Below are 24,065 nucleotides of genomic sequence, written 5' to 3'. Positions count from 1 at the left end.
ATACTTCTTTATTTATATGTGAAATATAAATATTATTATACACAGAGAAAAACAAAAAATGTATACTAAGATACAATATTCACAGCTGTAACGATCACTATTTTATTATGCTTTCAGATGTATGAAGCTTTGCTTGATCAAATGATAGCTATGCAATTATTTTTGCTTATGCCGTTATGCTTTCCACACGCGATAAATCCTACTACCTTATATAACACAATATTCACCGTCGCATTTTAATCAGCCATTTTCCATGTCAACTTCGAAATCAATGCTTTGCGACTCGATGCTCACTCGCGCTACACCGATTGTGCCTTGCAATGTAAGTTCTATACATTTATCGATACCTTGCTCAACACAAAATAGTATGAAATATAAGAATGTAGCATAATCATAAGATTAATAAATGTTACACTCTATTAAACTTATTTACAATAAAATTCTACATTCACACGTTTCTGAAAATCCAAACACTTGTTATTTGTTTGTTTGTTGAGCACATATCGTAATCAAATACACGCTCTTTAGTCGTGGAATAAAGTATGCAAGATATAAAAAGTGAATGAGTGAATAAATAAGAGAGAAAGAGAGAGAGAGAGAAAGAGAGAGAGAGAGAGAGAGAGAGAGAGAACGCAAAAGTAAAAACATCACGCAACACTCACGTCTGACACAAAATTCTCACATACTTTCCACAGAATACGAGGACACACGGCAGGCACACACAACATTGCGCAAACGCAAAGACAGAAAACCAAGGAATCAAATCGAAGAAACAACACAAGATAGGGAAGAGGGGGTTCAATTAATAAAAATCGAGGAAGTCGAGGAGATTGAAAAAGAGAGAAAAAGGGAAGAAATTGAAGAAGAGGTTATTGAACTCGAACGGGACTCAAAAGGCAGATTGATTCGTAAGCAAAAGCAAGATGAGGAAAAACAAATAAACATAGAGGAAGAGGAAGAAACAATTAAAAAAATTAGAAAGACGTTAACACCAAAAAGATCAAATATCGGTAAAGACGAGATGCAACTGGAAGAGATAGAAGAATTTGAAGTAATAAAGGATCAACTATTGCCATCTATGGTCTTGAATGTATCTAGCCAGCGAACTCAAGTAATACCATTAGACCGAACAATCGAGCAAGCACCTGGCAAACCTGAATTTGAAAAAGCTAAATACACATTAAACACTGTTATCGCGCTAACGGAACAAATGACATCGGTACATGAAAAAGAAATTGACCAAGTGACGAGGGTCAAACCTATCGAACGTAAAGCGTCAATATCAATCTCATCTATAGAACCATATTCAACCACAGAAACTACTGCACATATATCTACTGATGATTTCTCTGGCTCCTTCAAGGCAACTTCTTACGAAGCTACACCTTCTGTCATAATGAAAGAAAGTCTTCTCATCAGCGAAACACTGACTCACGATGAGGGTATATCAAATCTTACTTTGACTACACCAGAAACGAGTCGAAAAGCAGACGTGCAGGTCACCGTGCAGGAAGCCGCAACTGTTAGAGAGACCATAGTTAATCAAAGCGAAATACCCACCGACGATTTTATAACACCCTTAAGCGCTAAGGCGGAGGATATTGTCTTGCCGCAAATATCACTTTCGGTTTATGAGATACAAGAAGGTTTGACTGAAGATAAATTGGAACCTGTTAAAACGATACTTACAAAACCTCGAGTTAACGTCAATGCAATCGAACCGTTAATAGTGGAAGAGATTCATTCCGAAGATAAACCAGGAAAATATTATCCGGAATTGATAGTACCTACTGAAATCGCTACCGAAACGATAATCTCGCAACGACAACACGTTACCGAAGAAATGAACGCACCCGAAAAAGAAGGGGCATACATTCCAGGTAGATTACCGCCGAGTCAAACAGCTCAAATCGGAATCTCCTACGGAAACGAAACAGCTATTATTCGTCACGATCTCGTGCAGGAGCGTGAAGGGGAATACATTCCCGAGCGTAAAGTAGATTCTTTCGAAGCTACACCAAATGTCACTTTTCTGGAAGGAGTCGCGATATCAACAATCGATACTCAACAAAAAGAGGACGATTTAACAATCGAAGAGAACAAACAAATCACGGCCGACTTAAATATTGTTGAAATTATGTCAGCTGTGACGATAGAGACGATAACTTCCGAAAAGGAACGAGACTATCATCCCGAAGAAAAGCCTACTACTAAACTGGCCGTTACATCGATCTCTCCATTAGAGATTGGTTCTGTTACAGACATAATTGTTCAAGAATCCGAAGAAACTTATAGTATCGATCAAAAACCATCCGAAGTGCTGGCAGAAACGTCGGTCAGACCGGAAGAACACATCTTGATATCTCAAGTTCAAACCGCGGATTATCCCGCGGATTTAAAAGACACGCTCAAGTACGTCTCAGAGAGCGGTGTCGTATCCATTCAGTTGACCGAAGCAAAAACTGTCCTCGAAACGCTCACTCATGATCGAGAGGCTAGCATGAAGGAAGATGCTAAACCGGAAATCCATACGATCGAGACGGTCTACGACGCTGTCAGAGGTATCGAGATATCGCAGACTACTTCTATAGAAAAAGAAGCCGAACTGAAAATCTTTGAAATGCCTGAATCACATCGCGGAAAAACGGTGCCCACTCATCCAATGATCTCCCTTGAAGTTCAGGAAACTCAACCTGAAAATGATTTAGGCGAAGTCACGAAAGAAGCCTTACCAACTGCTATAGCTAAAATCGAAGCGGTCAGTCTGCAAGAAATGATCGTTGGCGAAACTGTTGCGGCGGAAGGTATAGCTCCGGCGAGGAAGGATAAGAGTCCTGAAACAATGATCGCCGAAATATCGATGAACCAGATTGAAAGCTTGCACACTACAATGATCGTAGCGGGGGAGAAAGAAACCGAATATCTTGAAACGACCGATGTTAAGAGTGCGTTTGCAAATACTGAATATATGACGCAAGTGGCTCCGATATGCGAACAAGTAAGAACAGAATCGCCGACCGAAGAGTACCTAGTGGTAGACCAACCTGTAAGTGGAAAAGCATATCCATCTCACGTTCCTATAGAAACTATCAGCATCGTTATGCAAGAAACCGCAGAAAAGGAAGACGTTTATAAAGCGGACATAAAACCCGAGAGAAAAATAGCGAACATCGAACTCACGGAAACGAGGTCTGGTGCCAGCGTTTTAGAAATAATTCCACATGATCTCGAGAACGTTTACACACCGGATACTGGACCAGAGACCCATACGGTTGAGTCGTCCATAACTGGTCACATCATCGCGTCGAAGGCAGAAATCTTAGTGGAACAAAGTGCTGGAAAGATAAGCAGTGACCTACCAAAATCAGGCAAAGCGATAGTACAACAAGAAGCTCTGGAAGAGTTGATAGTAACTGAAACAAATGTCGGCGAAGCGGAGCGAATCAGGGATGAGGATGCGAGTCCTATTAAACAAAACGCCGCAGTTCAAGTATGCGCCCGATCTGAAAACCTGACCGTCACAGAAGTAACGACCGTATTGAAAGAAGAAGAATTGTCAGTGGAAAAATTGCCAGACAAACGAAAGGTTGTGTTAGATATAACTGAAGGCCATGAGATAGCCGAAACACAGGAGATGATTCTTGCGAGCACTCTCGGTGCATTGAAAGAAGAAAAACCGAGTCAGGAAAGTGCCAACCAATTGCAAAGTGGACTAGACGTTGTACAACAAATGGAAGTATCGGTATCTGAGAAAGAATCTCCTTTAGAAACTGATATTACACCTGATATTAAAAAGGTAGGTATTACTTTCCAAGAAGGAGAGAGTCTGACAATTGAAATTACGCATCCCGAAGACAAAGAAGATATATTTGATGAAAAGCAGGCGCCAAAAACAGCCGAAGCTACAATTGATGTAGTAACACAGAACATAGCATCGACATTTGAGATTGTTAGTGACGTCGCTCCAACTGAATTATCTGCCAAACCTACTCAAGAAGCACGTCCTAAAACAACATTATTACCATTTGAAACAGCCGTCGCTGAAGAAGTGCAAACAAGAGAAACTGAAAAGTCTTTTCATCATATGCCAGTGCCAGAGAAGAGAGCTAATTTTGAATTTGTAATGGGTGAAGGCCTTGTTGTTTCTTCTGTAACAGCGGGTGACAAAGAAAGCACGCTAGCAGAAATGGAGAAACCACAATCGAAATCTGCTATTTTGGATATCCCTACTCATACCGTGGCAGAAGCTGCTGAAGTAACCGCGACCGATAATATCAGCGAATTAAAACGCGAAGAGACGATCTCCGCAATGGCTACGACTGAACACATCACTCATCATAGTATTGTTACGTCCGAAATGTCAACTGGTGATTCAGAACAACCTATGCTTGATTTCGTCAAACCAGATAAGAAGAAAGTCGACGTGTCATTCGAAGAAGAAACAAGCGTAACAGTAATTGAAACAATTGCGTCTGACAAGGAGCGAGAATATTTGAAAAAACCGGATATCATCGGTGAAAAAATTACCACCAGCTTTGACGCGCATAAAATCGCCGAACTCACTGAAGTTACACCGGCCATTTATTTAGGAGACTTCGATGTAAAAACACCAATGAGAGCAGCGGCGAAAAAGGAACATTTGCCGTTTGAGAGTATCGTTCAAAGCGAAACTGTTGCAACAGAAACAGAAATAGAATTTCAAGATAAACCAACCAAAACCGACACGGCTCAAATATCCATCGATGAGATTATCAGTGCAACTATGTCTACCGAGATTTTAGGCGAAAAGGAAGATATTCTCCGAATTCCCGAAAGGCCTACGAAGAAAAGAGCCGGGATTCAATTTGCCGGACATATTATTGCTGAGAAGAGCGAAGTCACCCCAGATTCCAGCGCTGGAAAATTGATGGAGACAAAACCGACCTCTATTTCAGCTATTTTCTCAAGTATCCCATTAGAAGCAATAGTAGCAACGGAAACGCAGCCAACAGAAGCGGAGGCTATACTTAGGAAAGATAAAATACCATCCGTGGCTCAAGCTGATCTTTCCGTGATAATGGAACAAAGTGTGCAGGTATCTTCTGTAATCTTGGAAGATAAAGAAACTGAATATAAGCCAAAAGAAATACCGAAAGCGAAAATAGCGGAGAAAACTCTAATCGAAACTCATGGCGTCGCCGAAACAACAATGCAAATTGCTAATTTTAGTACTGGTGAAATTGCTATTGGCGAAGCACCACTGGCTGCCATCGCAATTCCAGATCACATAGTTTTTAATCCGCTAATGGAATTACAGCCTATTATTCAAGAAGAGGAAGGGCAATTTACACCAGCTTTAATACCGAAAAATAAAACTGTAAACGTCAATATGGAAGAAGGCAAAGCAATCGCGAGTACAGCACATATAACACCGGCGGATAAAGAATCGCCGTATGTCGCCGAAGAACAACCACGTAAACGCGCTGCTTTATTTAATATCGATGCTACTCATAGTATAGCAGAAACGACTGCGGTAGATATCGGACATTCCACAGGGGAAGTAGCCATCGAAAAGCCAAACATGGAAACAGTATCGTCTACACACGAAGTATATCAAAGTCTCTTAGTGACTGAAGGCATGATTCAAGATCGAGAAAAACCCTTCGAAAATAAATTCATGCCAGAAGTACACAAAATAGAATTATCTGTCGAAAAAGGCAAGAGCGTTACCTCTGTTACAGAAATTAAAATGGCTGATAAAGAAGCTCCCCTCGAAACGTTACGAGAAGACAAATCTCGCTCGGCATTTTCAGTTATTATTCCTGGCCACGAAGTCGCCGAGAAATCTGAAATAATTCCCAGTTCAAGCACAGGTAAAATGAGCGAAGTTGTAGCACCGACAAAAGTAACCGCGCTAATTGGCCAAAAACCTTTTGAGACAGTACAACTGACCGAACAAGTTCTTGTGGAGAGAGAAGTGGACAAGATTCGGGAAACGCCACTGACAAAAACAAAAGCACGTGTTGTTTTAAATGAAAATAGATTCGTCGCCATTACAGAATCAATTAATGCTCAAGACGTGGAAGAGGAATTTGCTACGAAAAAACTTCGCCAAGAGGCGGCAAATCTCTTGATGGAAGGTAAAGAAGTAGCCGAACGAATGGAAATTAATTTACGCGAAGGACTCGGAGAATTACCTGTGGCATTGAAACCGATTATATGCGAAGCACATAAAACACACTCTACTTTGGAAAGTATTGATGTCAGCGAAACAGTTCCTCAAGAGCAAGGCGCAATATTTAGTGACAAATTCAAGTCTGATAAGCGTAGCGCCGAGATTAGCTTCGTTGAAGGGAAAAGTATTACTGTAGATCATATCGTAACACAAGACAAAGAAGAAACAATGAATATTCCGAAATATGAAGAGAGTATGGCAAAAGTAAAACTAATAAAACCTGGGATGGATATAGCACAAAAAACACAAATATTTATCGAGCAAAATACCGGATTGGTTAAACCTTTTGAAAAGGTACAAGCGGAAGCCCACGTAAAGCAAGATGCGTTTCAATCTATCGTTGTCCATGAAGTTCCAAGTGCGGAAAGCGAAGGCACTTTTGATAAGTATCCGAAGGTAATATTTAGCACAGCTATGCCAACATTCGAAGAGGATCATGGTGTATATATCACGGAGATAACATCTGGCGAAGTCGAAGCGTCATTGAAAGAGAAAAAACATGAAATGTCACAAACAGCTGTCCACACTATTGTTACCGAACACGGTATGATAGAGACCACGATGGTGGAATCACGAGTCGATGTACCTGAACAACCTCCTGGTTACATTTCAATACCTCAGATTGCTACGCCAGCCCGAGATACGTTTGAAAGTATTATTGTTAATGAAAATATTGCCGAAGAAAGCGAGAAGACTTTCGATGGTCTTTTTAAACCTGCGACACAAAAAGCAAATATCGATGTAACAGAGATAAAGCCATTACAGGTTTCAGAAACAATTGTCGAAGACAAAGAAAAAGTATTAGATATAGCTTCAAAGAGAACTGAAGTCAAAGCTACGACAGATATCAATTTATTCGAAACTATCAAAGGTTCTTTCGTGGAAAGTATACAAAGTACTCGAGAGCTCTCTGAGGAGAAACCACTTCCCTCTCAAGCAAAACTCATTCAGACCACAGTGGAAACAATAGTGAGGTCAGAAACAACGCCAGCCGAAAGGGAGGACGTTTTTGAGAGCAAGTTTCAACCCGAGAAGCAGAAAGGTAAACCTCAATTCGAAAGTCTTACTACGGTTGTAATTACTGAGATAGCTTCTAATGAAATCGAAGACATCTTACTTGAAGCTGTTACACCAAAACAGCACCAGGCACAATCAAGCTTAACAGGCAGAGAAGCCGCGGAAATTCTTCAAATAGTTACAGCAAATACAACTGAAGATCTTGCAAGATCTACCAAATTATACGAACAAAAGGGTAAACCAGGACTCGAAGAATTATCATCTGTGACCGTTTCCGAAATTATTTCCAATGAAGTTGAAGATGTCCTAGCTAGTAAAGTTAATCCAAAAGACCGTAAGGCTAATTTTAATATTTCTGGTAGAGAAATCGCCGAAATAATTCAAGTGACAACAATATCCGAGACCGATGAACTTGCTACAGAAAGACCAGAAGAACAAAAAGGTATTCGACAAATCGATGAATTAATTCCGTTAACTATTTCACAAGTAATTTCTAATGAGGCCGAAGAAATATTAGTTAGCGCTGAGCTTCCCACGGGGAAAATCAAAGCGCAACCAAATTTGCTCGGTAGAGACATCGCGGAAACAATACTGACCGTAACAATGACTAATGCCGAAGAACTTGTTCCTAAAAAAGAAACCGAGAAACAGAAAGGTAAACTTAGCCTCGACGAATTTACGCCTTTAACAATTTCACAAATAGAATCTCAAGAAGCAGAAGATATTCTCGACAGTCCCAAAGTACCGACCGAGAGAACAGCGCAAACAAATTTGTGTGGCAGAGACGTAGCAGAAACTACGGAAATAACGGCTATATCAAGTCTAGGTAAATTGGTTGAACTTCAAAAGCCCGAAATACAAAAGGGAAAACCAAATCTTGGGGAATTATTATCCTTAAGTATAACGCAAATTGTATCCAATGAAGCGGAAACTCTACTGCCTAGCCCAGAAATGCCCACGGAAAAAATGGCGCAAACTAATTTATCTGGTAGAGATGTAGCCGAAACAAGTCAAATTTTAATGATGATGAGTACAGAAGAACTTTCAAAACAAGTACCACCCGACGAGCGTAAAGGGCAAGTACAAGTAGAAGAATTATCCTCTTTGACAATATCTCAAGTATTATCTCACGAAACCGAAGAAACTTTCGAGAGTCGCGATGCACCTAGTGGACTCGCAGCAATGCCCATGATGTCTGGTAGAGAAATAGCCGAGACTTCTCAGGTACTCACTGTTACCAATGTCGAAGAACTTTCGAGACTCGAAAGTCCAGCAAAACAAAAAGGTAAACCACGATTGGATGAATTTTCCTCACTTATGGTTTCTCAAGTAATATCTACCGAGACAGAAACACAATTGCCGAGTTTAGAAAAATTAGATGAAAAAATAGCCACACCAAGTCTCTCAGGTAGAGAGATAGCTCAAAAAATCGAAATTGTAACCGCCGCAACCGTTGAAAAAATACCCGAGTTGAAGAAAAAAGATGATCAAAAGGGGAAACCAGATGTTGAAGAAATGAGTTGTATTACTGTGTCTGAAGTAATTTTTACGGAAACAGAACAAGAATTACCGACACAGGACACTCCAAAATCGCAAAAAGCTCTGCCAAAATTATCTAGCATAGAAGTCGCAGAGATGTCAGAAGTTTTGACAGTGAGTAACGTCGAAGAACTTGCAAAATCACAAGTTTCCGAAGAGCATAAAGGTAAACTAAATTTAGACGAACTAATGCCATTGTCGATCTTTGAAGTAACTTACAATGAAGCAGAAAAGGGATTATCCACTCCAGAGGAACCAACTAAGCAAGTGGCCGAAAAAAGTCTGCTGGGCATGCGCGTTGCCGAGAAATCGCAAATACTTGCATCATTAACAACGGAGGAGATGACAGAGTCTGCGAAACCTCTGACGAAAAAAATTATACCGGAACAAATACCATTTGAGAGTATAGAGCAGATTGAATCAATTCTTCATGAAAGCGAACGTTTGCTCCTTCCCGATAAAAAGACACCAAGTACAACGGCTGATGTTTCATTCCATGTTTCTGAAGGAGTCGAAATTATCCAAGTAACCGCTACGGAGAAAGAAGCAAAAGAAGTAATAAGGAACCTGGAAGAAGCAAATCAACAAATAGCCGAGCAGAGCATGCCAAGCATGGGTGTTGCAGAACAGTCTCAAGTGATAACGTCATCAATAACAGAAGATATGATAGAGTTTGTTAAGCCTGAGATAAAGAAAATAATACCGGAACAAATACCGTTTGAAAGCATACAGCAGATTGAATCGATTTCTCATGACAGAGAAAGTTCGCTTGTTCCTGATAAAGCGACATCAACCGCAACGGCCAACGTTACATTCCGCGTGTCCGAAGGTGTCGAAATAATTCAAATAACCGCTACAGAGAAGGAAACAAAAGAAATCATGAAAAATTTGGAAGAAGCAATTAAACAGACAGCCGAGCAAAGTATGCTCAGTATGCGAGTTGCAGAACAGTCTCAAGTAGTTGCGTCGTCAACAACGGAAGAAATTACAGAATCCGTTAAGCCTGAAACAAAGAAAATAATACCGGAACAAATACCGTTTGAGAGTATACAGCAGATTGAATCAATTCCTCATGAAAGCGAACATTTGCTTCTCCCCGATAAAAAGACGCCAAGCACAACGGCTGATGTTTCATTCCGCATTTCCGAAAGTGTCGAAGTTATTCAAGTTACTGCTACGGAAAAGGAAACAAAAGAAGCCATAAAAAGCTTGGAAAAAGCGACTAAACAGATAGCCGAGCAGAGCATGCTAGGTATGCCCGTTGTAGAACAGTCACAAGTGATTACATCGTCAACAACAGAAGAAATGTTAGAATCTGTTAAGCCTGAGATAAAAAGAATAATACCCGAACAAATACCGTTTGAGAGTATTCAACAGATAGAATCAATTCCTCATGAAAGCGAGCGTTTGCTCCTTCTTGATAAAAAGACACCAAGTACGACGGCTGATGTTTCATTCAGCGTTTCCGAAGGTGTCGAAGTTATTCAGATAACTGCTACGGAAAAGGAAACAAAAGAAACAGTAAAATATGTGGAAGAAGCAACTGAACAGACAGCTGAGCAGAGCATCCTGAGCATGCCCGTTGTAGAACAATCTCAAGTGGTAACGTCATCAACAACGGAAGATATGATAAAATCTGTTAAGCCTGAGATAAAGAAAATAATACCCGAACAAATACCGTTTGAAAGTATACAACAGACCGAATCAATTCCTCATGAAAGCGAACGTTTACTTCTTCCTGATAAGAAAACACCAAGTACAACGGCCGAAGTTTCATACCGCGTTTCTGAAGGGGTCGAAGTTATTCAGATAACTGCTACGGAAAAAGAAACAAAAGAAACAGTAAAATATGTGGAAGAAGCAACTGAACAGACAGCCGAGCAGAGCATGCTAGGTATGCCCGTTGTAGAACAGTCTCAAGTGCTTACGTCGTTAACAACGGAAGAGATGTTAGAATCTGTTAAACCTGATATAAAGACAATAATACCGGAACAAATACCGTTTGAGAGTATCCAACAGATCGAATCAATTCCTCATGAAAGCGAACATTTGCTTCTCCCCGATAAAAAGACGCCAAGCACAACGGCTGATGTTTCATTTCGCGTCTCCGAAGGAGTCAAAGTTATCCAAGTAACTGCTACGGAGAAGGAAACAAGAGAAGACATAAAAAATCTGGAAGTAGCAACTAAACAGATAGCCGAGCAGACATTGCTGAGCATGCCAGTTGCTGAAAAAACGCAAGTGATTGCGACATCAACAACAGAGGAAATTCTAGAAACATCCAAGCCTGAAATAAAGGCAATATCACCGGAACAAATACCGTTTGAGAGTATACAACAGATCGAGTCAATTACTCACGAAAGCGAACGTTCACTTCTTCTTGAAAAAATGACACCAAGTACAAAAGCCGAAGTTTCATTCCGCGTCTCCGAAGGTGTTGAAGTTGTGCAAGTAATTGCTACGGAAGAGGAAACAAAAGAAGTCACGAAAAATCTGGAAAAAGCCATTAAACAGATAGCTGAGCAAAAGATGCAGAGTATCCATGTTGCAGAAAAGTCTCAAGTGATAACGTCAGCAACAACAGAAAAAATAACGGAATCTGTTCAGCCTAAGACAAAGAGAATAATACCGGAACAAATACCGTTTGAGAGTATACAGCAGATTGAATCAATTCTTCATGAAAGCGAGCGCTTACTCCTTCTCGACAAAAAAACACCAAGTACGACAGCTGATGTTTCATTCCGCGTTTCCGAAGGTGTCGAAGTTATTCAAGTAACTGCTACGGAAAAGGAAACAAAAAAAGACATAAAAAATTTAGAAGAAGCAACTAAACAGACAGCTGAGCAGAGCATGCTGAGTATGCCCGTTGTAGAACAGTCTCAAGTGGTAACGTCATCAACAACGGAAGATATGATAGAATCTGTTAAGCCTGAAATAAAGAAAATAATACCTGAACAAATACCGTTTGAGAGTATACAACAGACCGAGTCAATTCCTCATGAAAGCGAACGTTTACTTCTTCCCGATAAAAAAACACCAAGTACAACGGCCGAAGTTTCATACCGCGTTTCTGAAGGTGTCGAAGTTATTCAAGTAACTGCTACGGAAAAGGAAACAAAAGAAGTCGTAATAACCTTGGAAGAAGCGACTAAACAGATAGCCGAGCAAAGCATGCTAGGTATGCCCGTTGTAGAACAGTCTCAAGTGATTACATCGTCAACAACAGAAGAAATGTTAGAATCTGTTAAGCCTAAGATAAAAAAAATAATACCGGAACAAATACCATTTGAAAGCATACAGCAGATTGAATCGATTTCTCATGAAAGCGAACATTTACTTCTTCCCGATAAGAAAACACCAAGTACAACGGCCGAAGTTTCATTCCGTGTTTCTGAAGGAGTCGAAGTTATCCAAGTAACCGCTACAGAGAAGGAAACAAAAGAAGTAATAAAATATGTGGAAGAACCAACTAAACAGACAGTTGAGCAAAATATACTGAGTATGCCAGTTGCTCAGAAAACCCAAGTATTTGCATCATTAACAACGGAAGAAATTGTAGAATCTGTCAAGCCCGAGATAAAGAAAATTATGCCAGAACAAATACCGTTTGAGAGTATACAACAAATTGAGCCAATTTCTCATGAAAGTGAATGTTCGTTTGTCCCAGATAAAGGGACGACTACCGCAACAGCTGAAGTTTTATTCCGCGTTTCCGAAGGCGTCGAAGTTATCCAAGTAACTACTACGGAAAAGGAAACAAAAGAAATTATAAAAAATATAGAAGAAGCAACTAAACAGGTAGCCGAGCAAAGCATATTAAGCATGCCTGTTGCTCAAAAATCTCACGTTGTTGTGTCGTCATCGTCAAAGGAAATAATGGAATTTGTTAAACCTGATGTAAAGAAAATAACACCAGAACAGATACCGTTTGAAAGTATACAACAAATAGAATCGATTCCTCACGAAAGCGAACGTTCCCTCATCGCTGAAAAAGAGGCAGTAAACGCAACAGCCGAAGTTTCATTCCGCATTTCGGAAGGTGTTCAAGTTACCCAAATAACCGCTACGGAGAAAGAAGCAAAGGAAGTCGTCAAAGGTCTCGCTAAGGAAGTAAATGCGCAAGCGGATATAATTGAACGAAAAGTTGCTCTAAAAACTGAAATTGTTCCAGAAAATGTAGTATCAGAATTTAGCGTTTCAAAACCAGAAAGTAAAACAGCTCATGGAGTAGAAGATGAAAAGCAAGGCGTAATTGTTACTGAATTGCAACACGTTACTGAAATCGAATCAAATCTGCCCGAACCCGTCATACCGGTAGTATCAAAATTAGCAAGCACATCTATCGAAGCCGACTACATGGAAAAAATTTTGGGTAAGTATTATACATATAGAAAGATAACATAACTGACTTAAACTGACAGTACAGAAGCGACTTTAAGAAAAATTCTATTCAGTACAACACTATGACTAGGATTAGTAACATCTAACAAATCAAATAAATCAGACAAATTAGATAAGTATATTAGTTTATGTTAGCAAAATAGATAAAAAAAAGGAATATAATCAGAACATGAACAGATTAGTAAAATACGATTTACAATTATTGCAAGTAGGTTAACAACTTGTGTTTGACTTAACATTACAATCTCAGCTTGCCTCAGGTAAGTACGAAGCCAAACAACAACACAGACATTATTAATAATATTTACAACATAATTGCACTGCACATAATAGACACATTTAGACAAAAACAGGTATTACTTTTTACGAGTCATTACTAGCAACTGATTCGCTATACTTAAATTAAGGTGATATTTAACATTCGAGTAATCAAAAACGATATTTAAAAAATAAAAAAGAATATGTTAAAAAAGATCTGAAACTAATACTCGAAATAACAGTTAAATATCAGAATGTAAATAATGACAACGAATTTATAAAACATACAACAATTTAATTCCATGACACACTTGTTCTATATACATTTCAGAAACCACAGAAGCATCAAAGAAAGAACATCACTTCACAATCACACAACACACTACAATACACGAAACAAAACAACAACCAACAAATGATTCCGATACTGAAGTAATTGAAGAATACACTACTAAATTTAGACGCGGCAATAAAGAAAACGAAACAGCAACAATTAAAACGAAGAAAACGACAATACGGAAAAAGAAACCAAAATCTAAAACAGAAGAAGATAAAGTTGTAGTAATCGAAGAAGAAATCGAAAATATAAAATCACAAGTACCATCTATACCAAAAAAGCAATTTATGCACATCGAAGAAGTAACAGGACTGAAAGGAATAGAAGAAATAGTACCAACAAAAATTGAAGAATTAGAAGACATAACTCAAAGTCAAGAAGAACAAATAAAAACGTATGTACAAAATGAAAAAATTATCAAAAAAACAAATGATATCCGTGATATACAGACAAAAGATATTCAAAAAAAAGATACAGAAAACCAGTTAGATCAATTAACTGAAAAAGATGAAAGTAAACAAAGAATTGTTACAAGTCCAATAAAAACTGTTGAAAAGATTGTTCGCGCAGCAACACATCCCGAATTCGCAAAGCCACATGAAGAAGAGGAAATAAGAGAGCAAGTAACAGTAACTGAGGAAATAGTCGAAGGAAAAAAACCGAAGAAGATTACCAAAAAGAAAATTATTAAACGAAAAGGGCAAAAGCAGCAAGTGACAGAAGAGACAACTGTAGAAGAAAAAGATAAGTTACCTGTAACGACAGTTCTAGAAGGTCCTATAGAAGAAATTGTCGAAGAAACGACTTATCCTCTTCCATATCTCGAATTCGCAAAGCCACTTGAACAGGAGGCAGTGAGAGAGCAAGTGACAGTAACTGAGGAAATAGTTGAAGGAAAGAAACCGAAAAAGATTACCAAAAAGAAAATTATTAAACGAAAAGGGCAAAAGCAGCAAGTGACAGAGGAGACAACTGTAGAGGAAAAAGATAAGTTACCGGTAACGACAGTTCTAGAAGGTCCTATAGAAGAAATTGTCGAAGAATCGACTTATCCTCTTCCATATCCCAAATTCGCAAAGCCACTTGAAGAGGAGGAAGTGAGAGAGCAAGTGATAATAACTGAGGAAATAGTCGAAGGAAAAAAACCGAAGAAGATTACCAAAAAGAAAATTATTAAACGAAAAGGGCAAAAGCAGCAAGTGACAGAGGAGACAACTGTAGAAGAAAAAGATAAGTTACCTGTAACGACAGTTCTAGAAGGTCCTATAGAAGAAATTGTCGAAGAGACGACTTATCCTCTTCCATATCCCGAATTCGCAAAGCCACTTGAAGAAGAGGAAGTGAGAGAGCAAGTGACAGTAACTGAGGAAATAGTCGAAGGAAAGAAACCGAAGAAAATTACCAAAAAGAAAATTATTAAACGAAAAGGGCAAAAGCAGCAAATGATAGAGGAAACAACTGTAGAGGAAAAAGATAAGTTACCTGTAACGACAGTTCTAGAAGGTCCTATAGAAGAAATTGTCAAAGAAACGACTTATCCTCTTCCATATCTCGAATTCGCAAAGCCACTTGAAGAGGAGGAAGTGAGAGAGCAAGTGACAGTAACTGAGGAAATAGTTGAAGGAAAAAAACCGAAGAAGATTACCAAAAAAAAAATTATTAAACGAAAAGGGCAAAAGCAGCAAGTAACAGAAGAAACAACTATAGAGGAAAAAGATAAGTTACCGGTAACGACAGTTCTAGAAGGTCCTATAGAAGAAATTGTCGAAGAAACGACTTATCCTCTTCCATATCTCGAATTCGCAAAGCCACTTGAACAGGAGGCAGTGAGAGAGCAAGTGACAGTAACTGAGGAAATAGTTGAAGGAAAGAAACCGAAAAAGATTACCAAAAAGAAAATTATTAAACGAAAAGGGCAAAAGCAGCAAGTGACAGAGGAGACAACTGTAGAGGAAAAAGATAAGTTACCTGTAACGACAGTTCTAGAAGGTCCTATAGAAGAAATTGTCGAAGAGACGACTTATCCTCTTCCATATCCCGAATTCGCAAAGCCACTTGAAGAGGAGGAAGTGAGAGAGCAAGTGACAGTAACTGAGGAAATAGTTGAAGGAAAGAAACCGAAAAAGATTACCAAAAAGAAAATTATTAAACGAAAAGGGCAAAAGCAGCAAGTGACAGAGGAGACAACTGTAGAGGAAAAAGATAAGTTACCTGTAACGACAGTTCTAGAAGGTCCTATAGAAGAAATTGTCGAAGAAACAACTTATCCTCTTCCATATCCCGAATTCGCAAAGCCACTTGAAGAGGAGGAAGTGAGAGAGCAAGTGACAGTAACTGAGGAAATAATTGAAGGAAAGAAACCGAAGAAGATTACCAAAAAGAAAATTATTAAACGAAAAGGGCAAAAGCAGCAAGTGACAGAGGAGACAACTGTAGAGGAAAAAGATAAGTTACCTGTAACGACAGTTCTAGAAGGTCCTATAGAAGAAATTGTCGAAGAAACGACTTATCCTCTTCCATATCCCGAATTCGCAAAGCCACTTGAAGAGGAGGAAGTGAGAGAGCAAGTGACAGTAACTGAGGAAATAGTTGAAGGAAAGAAACCGAAAAAGATTACCAAAAAGAAAATTATTAAACGAAAAGGGCAAAAGCAGCAAGTGACAGAGGAGACAACTGTAGAGGAAAAAGATAAGTTACCTGTAACGACAGTTCTAGAAGGTCCTATAGAAGAAATTGTCGAAGAAACGACTTATCCTCTTCCATATCCCGAATTCGCAAAGCCACTTGAAGAGGAGGAAGTGAGAGAGCAAGTGACAGTAACTGAGGAAATAATTGAAGGAAAGAAACCGAAGAAAATTACCAAAAAAAAAATTATTAAACGAAAAGGGCAAAAGCAGCAAGTAACAGAGAGAACAACTGTAGAGGAAAAAGATAAGTTACCAGTAACGACAGTTCTAGAAGGTCCTATAGAAGAAATTGTCGAAGAAATGAATTATCCTCTTCCATATCCCAAATTCGCAAAGCCACTTGAAGAGGAGGAAGTGAGAGAGCAAGTGACAGTAACTGAGGAAATAATTGAAGGAAAGAAACCGAAGAAGATTACCAAAAAGAAAATTATTAAACGAAAAGGGCAAAAGCAGCAAGTGACAGAGGAGACAACTGTAGAGGAAAAAGATAAGTTACCTGTAACGACAGTTCTAGAAGGTCCTATAGAAGAAATTGTCGAAGAAACGACTTATCCTCTTCCATATCCCGAATTCGCAAAGCCACTTGAAGAGGAGGAAGTGAGAGAGCAAGTGACAGTAACTGAGGAAATAATTGAAGGAAAGAAACCGAAGAAGATTACCAAAAAGAAAATTATTAAACGAAAAGGGCAAAAGCAGCAAGTGACAGAGGAGACAACTGTAGAGGAAAAAGATAAGTTACCTGTAACGACAGTTCTAGAAGGTCCTATAGAAGAAATTGTCGAAGAAACGACTTATCCTCTTCCATATCCCGAATTCGCAAAGCCACTTGAAGAGGAGGAAGTGAGAGAGCAAGTGACAGTAACTGAGGAAATAGTCGAAGGAAAGAAACCAAAGAAGATTACCAAAAAGAAAATTATTAAACGAAAAGGGCAAAAACAGCAAGTGACAGAGAAGACAACTGTAGAGGAAGAGGATCAGTTACCTGTTACGACACCTGTGGAAGGCCCGGTAGAAGAAATCGTCGAAGAAACGACTTACCCTCTTCCATCTCCCAAATTCGCAAAGCCACTTAAAGAGAAGGAAGTGAGAGAGCAAGTGACAGTAACTGAGGAAATAATCAAAAGAAAGAAACCGAAGAAAATCACCAAAAAGAAAATTATCGAACAAATTCCCGAAGGAATGATTGTCGGCAATGTGGATAATGAGATACAGGATGTAGAAGCCGCAAATGATTTTGACGCAGACACTACACCAGAAATACACATTAAACCTAAACACGATGGATTGATAAAATATAGAGTCAATAAAAAAGTTTTGGAAGGTAAGTTAGGTTTCTACTTTGTGCGCTTACTAATGTTTACGTTCTTTTAAAACATAAATTTCTTTTTTACTATTTTTTGACGTACACAATCAACAGACTTTTATATTAAAACTGAAAAGAGAAACGTAAGATAATATCATTACTGGTTATCTGATAATATTTATATTATATGTAATATTAATGTGTTATTGACTACACATTAAAATTCAGTCGTTAGTTAAAGGCTTTTTTTTATTACGTAATCTTCTTTCTGATCTAATTTCTTATTTTTGTCTTTTAGGTACCAAAGAAGAAATGTATCAGGTAAGCTGAAGTACAGAAACTTGTTTTATTTAATATATCATAACATATTTTTATTATATTCTTACAGCAAGAAACACCAATTAATAGAATACCTGAGGAAACTATAGAAGAAATTGTAATAAAAGAAGCAGAACTTCAAAAGGCTCAACTTTTTGTAGATAAAAAAGACTCGGTTAAAATTATGGAAATTGATGTCAAGGAAACACCACTTGAAAAAGAGAAAGTCACAAAGACAAAAAAAATACCAAAGAAGAAGGATGAACGTATCGAGGCAATCGAGGAGTTAACTGTAAAACCAAAGGAAATAGTCAAACTATCAGCCGAAATAATTAAGGAAAAGATACATGTAATGGAAACTGCAGATGTTCTTGAGGAAGTTATTGAAGAAATCCGAACGGACATGCCAAAGAAAGAGAAGGCTAAACCTGTCGTGGAAGATAGAGAAGAAAGTGTTATGATTACAGAAATAGATATACAGACATCAGCAGTTAAATTACCTGAGAAAGAAGTAAATGTTGAGGAAGAAATAATAAAAACTGTCGAAACACCTACAACAAAAATTATTGAAACACCAATAAAAAAGAGAATAAAAAGAAAGAAGATAAAATCTCATGAAGATAACGTGCCGGAAGAAATTCTTGAAGAAATTGTTTTAGAAAAACCAGAAATGGAACAAGCTCAAACTATATTTTCTCCTAAAGAGGGTATCGAAATTACGCAAATCTTAACTAAATCATCTATTACAAAATTCACAGAAGATAAAGCTACACCCCAAAAAGCTGCAGTGCGCGAAATTAAAAAAGAAGAAAGCACATTTAAGAAAACTTTACCGGAAGAAACAAACACGATTCCTGTTCAGGAAGAAATTACTATCGAGACTACTAAGGAAATACTAAATAAAAAACCGAAAGAAGAAGAAATAAAATTGACTATCATAACAAAAGAAGGACTCCAAGTTACTGAAATAATTTCAGACACTTCCACTGAGAATTTTCTTGAAAAGATAAAACCAATAAAAGAAAGGATATTGCCAGTCAAAGAGGAGAAGTCACAAGTTGGAGTAGAAGAAGTAATCGTAAAGAAAATGCCACTTGTTAAGAAGAAAGCTAGAGAAATGAAGGAAGACCAGCCAGAAGAAACAATAGAAGATATAAAAATGAAAAAACCCACAAAGGAGAAAGCTAAAAAAGATATACTTTTAAAAGAAAGTGTCGAAATTTTGGAAGTAGCCACAGAAATAAGACCTAAAGAATTTGTTGTCGAAAAAACAATCGTTGAGAAAGAAGCTGAAGTGAATGTAGCGCCAATAGAAACTATTGAAGTTACTGAAGTTACTCTTGCTGTAGCAGATGATAAAATAACAGAAAAGGAAGAAACAAAACCTAAAATTGATGTTAAGGAAAAACAAGAGAAAAAATTAACTTCTATAAAAAAAGAAAATATAATTCAAGAGAAAGAAAAAATGGTGGAAGAAATAATATCTGTCAAGCCTAAAATGGAACAAACAAAAAAAGATAAAGTTGCCCTAAAAACTACAAAAGAAGTGGCAGAAGTAATTCCAGAAGCTAAAGTGGAAGAGACTTTAAGAAAGAAAAAACCTAAAGACAAATTAAAGGAAGAAAAAGTAATACACCCCGAAGAAATAAAGGAATTTGAAAAACCGACAGAAGAAATTGTGTCCACTGTAGAAGAGAAACTTAAATCTATCGAGAAAATAAAAGACAAAAAAGTCATAAAGAAAAAGAAAAAACCCGTCAAGACGGATATAGAAGAATGGGTAGAACCCGAGTACGAAAGACCTGTATTAGAGCCAATGCCTGAAAAAATTGAATGGGAACCAACAAAAAAGAAGAAAGAAAAGAAAACATTGCCTGAATCTGTGCAAAAATTGGTTCGACAGAAAATTGAAAGAAAAGAAATCAAACCTACAAAATTAAAATATGTTGAACCAATCCAAGAAACAATTCAATTCGGTGCAATTAAACTGAAAAAAGTAACAGTTGTTAAGAAAAAGGAAATAACTGAACCAATATTCCCTAAAATCATGTTACGAAGTAGAATTACATTTATCAATGACTATCCGGCAGAATTACAGATGCCAAAAATTACGTACATGGAAAAGAATCCAGCACAAGCCGGCATTTTATCTAGAAACACAGAAGAAGCATTACAAATTATAAAGAAAAAGTACAAAAAGCCTAAAATATCAGAGAAAGACTTAATTGAATTAGAAAAATTAGATAAAGAGTTCGAAGAATTAAAGAAAGTTCCTTTAGAGCAAATAGAAGATAAATCTATATATGAACGCACACCCAAAAAGTCTCAGAAAACGCTCGAAGAACCACAAAAGCTCATTATTGGAAAAGGTGAAATAAAACAAGAAGATAAAATTGTACCGGAAAATGTTAAACTAAAGAAAATACCGATAAAAGAACTTGAACAAGTAATAAAAAGTAAACAAAAACCTAAAAAAGAAAAATCTCTAGAAGATATGCCTCAGAAAAAAGAAGGGAAACCTGAAGAAACCTATACATCTGATGAATTTAAACCGATAGAATTTGATAGCCCAGAAATTGAAAAATATATACCTGAAGAATTCGAAATAACCAAGAAGCCGGAAATTGAACCTGTCTCAAAACCATATAAACCATCAAAGAAAAAGAAACCTGAACAAGATATCGAGCAAATTCCTCTAGTAAAGGGTATACCAAAACCACAGGAGCCCGAAGAAGAACCCGAGGTCAAATTTCGAATACCAACTTCAGAAAAACCAGAAGATGAGCCCGCAACAATAACTTTAAAAGGCTGGAAGAAAACGAAACCCGAAAAAGAAGGCACAGAAGAATATCCAACTAAAAAAAAAGACATTATCCCAACGATGCCAAAAGAAATTACTGATGAATATACAGTAAAACAGAAGATAAAACCAAAAAAGATGAAGGAAAAAGAAATAAAGCCGCAAGACAGTAGTGAGCATATCACTTTAAAAGAGCCTGTTGAAAAGAAGCAAGAGATGCCAACAGAAGAACTAATTGTAAAAAGACCAAGAAAGAAATCAGAACCGGAAAAGAAGCAAGATATACTGGATGTTTCTCAAGAAGTGTTATTAAAAACACCAATGGAATTTGTTGAAGAAAATGTGGAAGATGAGGTAACAATCACAAAACAGATTATTAAGGAGCGAAAAGAAGATGTAAAAGAAGTAACTGAAGAAGTTACATTGAAGAAGAAACCAAAGAAAAAGTCGATTACCGAGGAACCTGCTGCCGAAATCATCGTAAAGAAACCCTTTCCAGAGAAGAAAGATATACCAGAAGAAATCTCCGAAAAAGTGGTATTAAAGAAACCGGAAAAAGATTTTCTTAAGGAAGAGGTCGCTGAAGAAGTGACAATTAAGAAACCGATTATCGAGGAAAAAACGGAAGATGTAAAAGAAATCACTGAAGAAGTTACATTAAAGAAAAAACTGAAGAAAAAGCCCGTTACCGAGGAACCCGCTGCTGAGATCACTGTAAAGAAACCCATTCCAGAGGAGAAAGAACATATACCAGAAGAAATCTCCGAGAAAGTGGCATTAAAGAAACCAAAAAAAGATTCCCTTAAGGAAGTCGCTGAAGAAGTGACAATTAAAAAACCGATTATCGAGGAAAAAACGGAAGATGTAAAAGAAGTCAACCAAGAGGTTACGTTAAAGAAGAAACCAAAGAAGCCCGTTACCGAAGAATCTGCTACTGAAATCACCGTAAAGAGACCCGTTCCAAAGGAGGAAGAACAAGTGCCAGAACAAATCTCTGAAAAAGTGGTACTGCAGAAACCGAAAGAAAAGTCTCCCAAGGAAGAAGTCGACAAAGTAACGATTAAAAAGCCGATTATCGAGGAAAGAAAAGAAGACGTAAAAGAAGTCACCGAAGAAGTTACATTAAAGAAAAAACCAAAGAAAAAGTCGATTACCGAGGAACTTGCTGATGAAATCACCGTAAAGAGACCCGTTCCGAAGGAGGAAGAACAAGTGCCAGAAGAAATCTCTCAAAAAATGGTACTGAAGAGACCGAAAGCAAAGTCTCCCAACGAAGAAATCGCCGACGAAGTGACGATTAAAAAACCGGTTATCGAGGAAAGAAAAGAAGACGTAAAAGAAGTCACCGAAGAAGTTACATTAAAGAAAAAACCAAAGAAAAAGTCGATTACCGAGGAACTTGCTGATGAAATCACCGTAAAGAAACCCGTTCCGAAGGAGGAAGAACAAGTGCCAGAAGAAATCTCTGAAAAAGTGGTACTGAAGAAACCGAAAGAAAAGTCTCCCAAGGAAGAAGTCGACAAAGTGACGATTAAAAAGCCGATTATCGAGGAAAGAAAAGAAGACGTAAAAGAAGTCACCGAAGAAGTTACATTAAAGAAAAAACCAAAGAAAAAGTCGATTACCGAGGAACTTGCTGATGAAATCACCGTAAAGAGACCCGTTTCGAAGGAGGAAGAACAAGTGCCAGAAGAAATCTCTGAAAAAGTGGTACTGAAGAGACCGAAAGCAAAGTCTCCCAACGAAGAAATCGCCGACGAAGTGACGATTAAAAAACCGGTTATCGAGGAAAGAAAAGAAGACGTAAAAGAAGTCACCGAAGAAGTTACATTGAAAACAAAATCCAAGAAAAAACCGATTACAGAAAAAACCGAGGAACTTGCTGCTGAAATCACCGTAAAGAAACCCATTCCGAAGAAGAAAGAACAAATGCCAGAAGAAATATCTGAAAAAGTGGTACTAAAGAAGCCGAAAAAAGAGATTCTTAAGAAAGAAGTCGCGGATAAAGTTACAATTAAGAAACCTATTGTAGAAAAGGAGATGAAAGAAGATGTCATTGAAGAAGTTACTTTGAAACCTAAGTCAAGAAAAAAGACAATTGAAACGGAAGAAATATCGGAGGTAACTATTGCAAAACCTGTAGAAGATAAGAAAGTAGAAGAAATTATAGAAGCATCCGCAGATGTATTGTTGAAGGAACAAAAGCGAGCGCCAATAATCGAAAATGTAATTACGGAAAAACTACCTATTCGAAAAATCGAGGTTATTGAACAACCTGAAGAAGTAATTGAAGAATTTACTTTGAAACGCAAACCTCCGAAAAAAGCACCGAAACCAATTGAAGAAATTTATGAAGACGTTACTTTACGTAAATTACGACCAAAGAAAAAATCTAGACTGGATATCAAAGAAGTTACTGAAGTGGAGAATGTAACATTTAGACCTCGTTCTACAAAGACAAAAGAAGATGTAGAACAGGAATTTAAAATTTCACTAAATACATATGAAGAAGAAGATATTTCTATGTCCGGTAAAGTACGCTTGAAACCAAAAAAACGGCCGCTTACATATTCTGAAGAGACTGGAGAAGAGACGATCAAAATCATTCAAGAAATCGAAAATGATTCCGGCCCAATTATCGAAGAGATCATCGATGAATCGGAAGAAGAAGGTAAAGAAGAATATAGTATCGAAGAACTCGACATTGACGAAATGAATATACCACTGAGACGAAAGAAAAAGAAACAAAAAACTCCATATACTGTAGAAGAAATTGAAGAAGATGATGTTAAATTGCAATTAAAACGTGATAGAAAATATTCATACGAGGAAACCGATGCTGAATCTTTGGCGCTGAAGTTGAAGAGCAAGAGACGTATTTCCACATTCGAAGAAGGTTCGAAGCTGGCTACATACGTTCATGCCTAATTATGCCTTAGCATGTAAAATTAAATTAATAGAATACGCTTTTACTTATAATAATAATTAATGTACTTTAATAATTATTTTAACCTTTTTGGCAATGAGTGTATATGCTTTACTCTCGTGCTTTACTTTTCCTTTCCTTTCCCCAATTGCTGCATTTCCTTTTAGAAAAAAAAAAGAAAATTTCTGCCTATTATCTTTAACTCTTTCGTTAATCCGCTGCGTATGAAAAGCATATCGGTAGTAGTCGTTGCATTATATTTTTT

General features: G+C 37.6%; 1 protein-coding gene across 7 annotated transcripts in view; it reads left to right on the top strand.

The window, feature by feature from the left end:
- Sls (sallimus) overlaps nt 1-24,065 on the top strand; it is a 77,937-nt gene that overhangs the window by 43,953 nt on the left and 9,919 nt on the right. For 4 of the 7 annotated variants that reach the window (XM_077409422.1, XM_077409425.1, XM_077409423.1 and 1 more), the window contains 4 exons: nt 696-13,142; nt 13,761-17,774; nt 18,055-18,077; nt 18,145-23,770. In XM_077409422.1, coding sequence (XP_077265548.1) covers nt 696-13,142; nt 13,761-17,774; nt 18,055-18,077; nt 18,145-23,770 — 22,110 coding nt within the window. Of the gene's footprint in view, nt 1-117; nt 141-695; nt 13,143-13,760; nt 17,775-18,054; nt 18,078-18,144; nt 23,771-24,065 lie in introns of those variants that run through there. The other 3 variants (XM_077409424.1, XM_077409426.1, XM_077409427.1) reach the window with 3 other exon arrangements.

Source organism: Temnothorax americanus, unplaced genomic scaffold, assembly GCF_048541705.1.
Source record: "Temnothorax americanus isolate GAGA-0224 unplaced genomic scaffold, ASM4854170v1 Scaffold26, whole genome shotgun sequence".
NCBI lineage: Eukaryota > Metazoa > Arthropoda > Insecta > Hymenoptera > Formicidae > Temnothorax > Temnothorax americanus.
The sequence above is the reverse complement of the archived record's forward strand: the minus strand, read 5'-3'. Positions and strand labels throughout refer to the sequence as shown.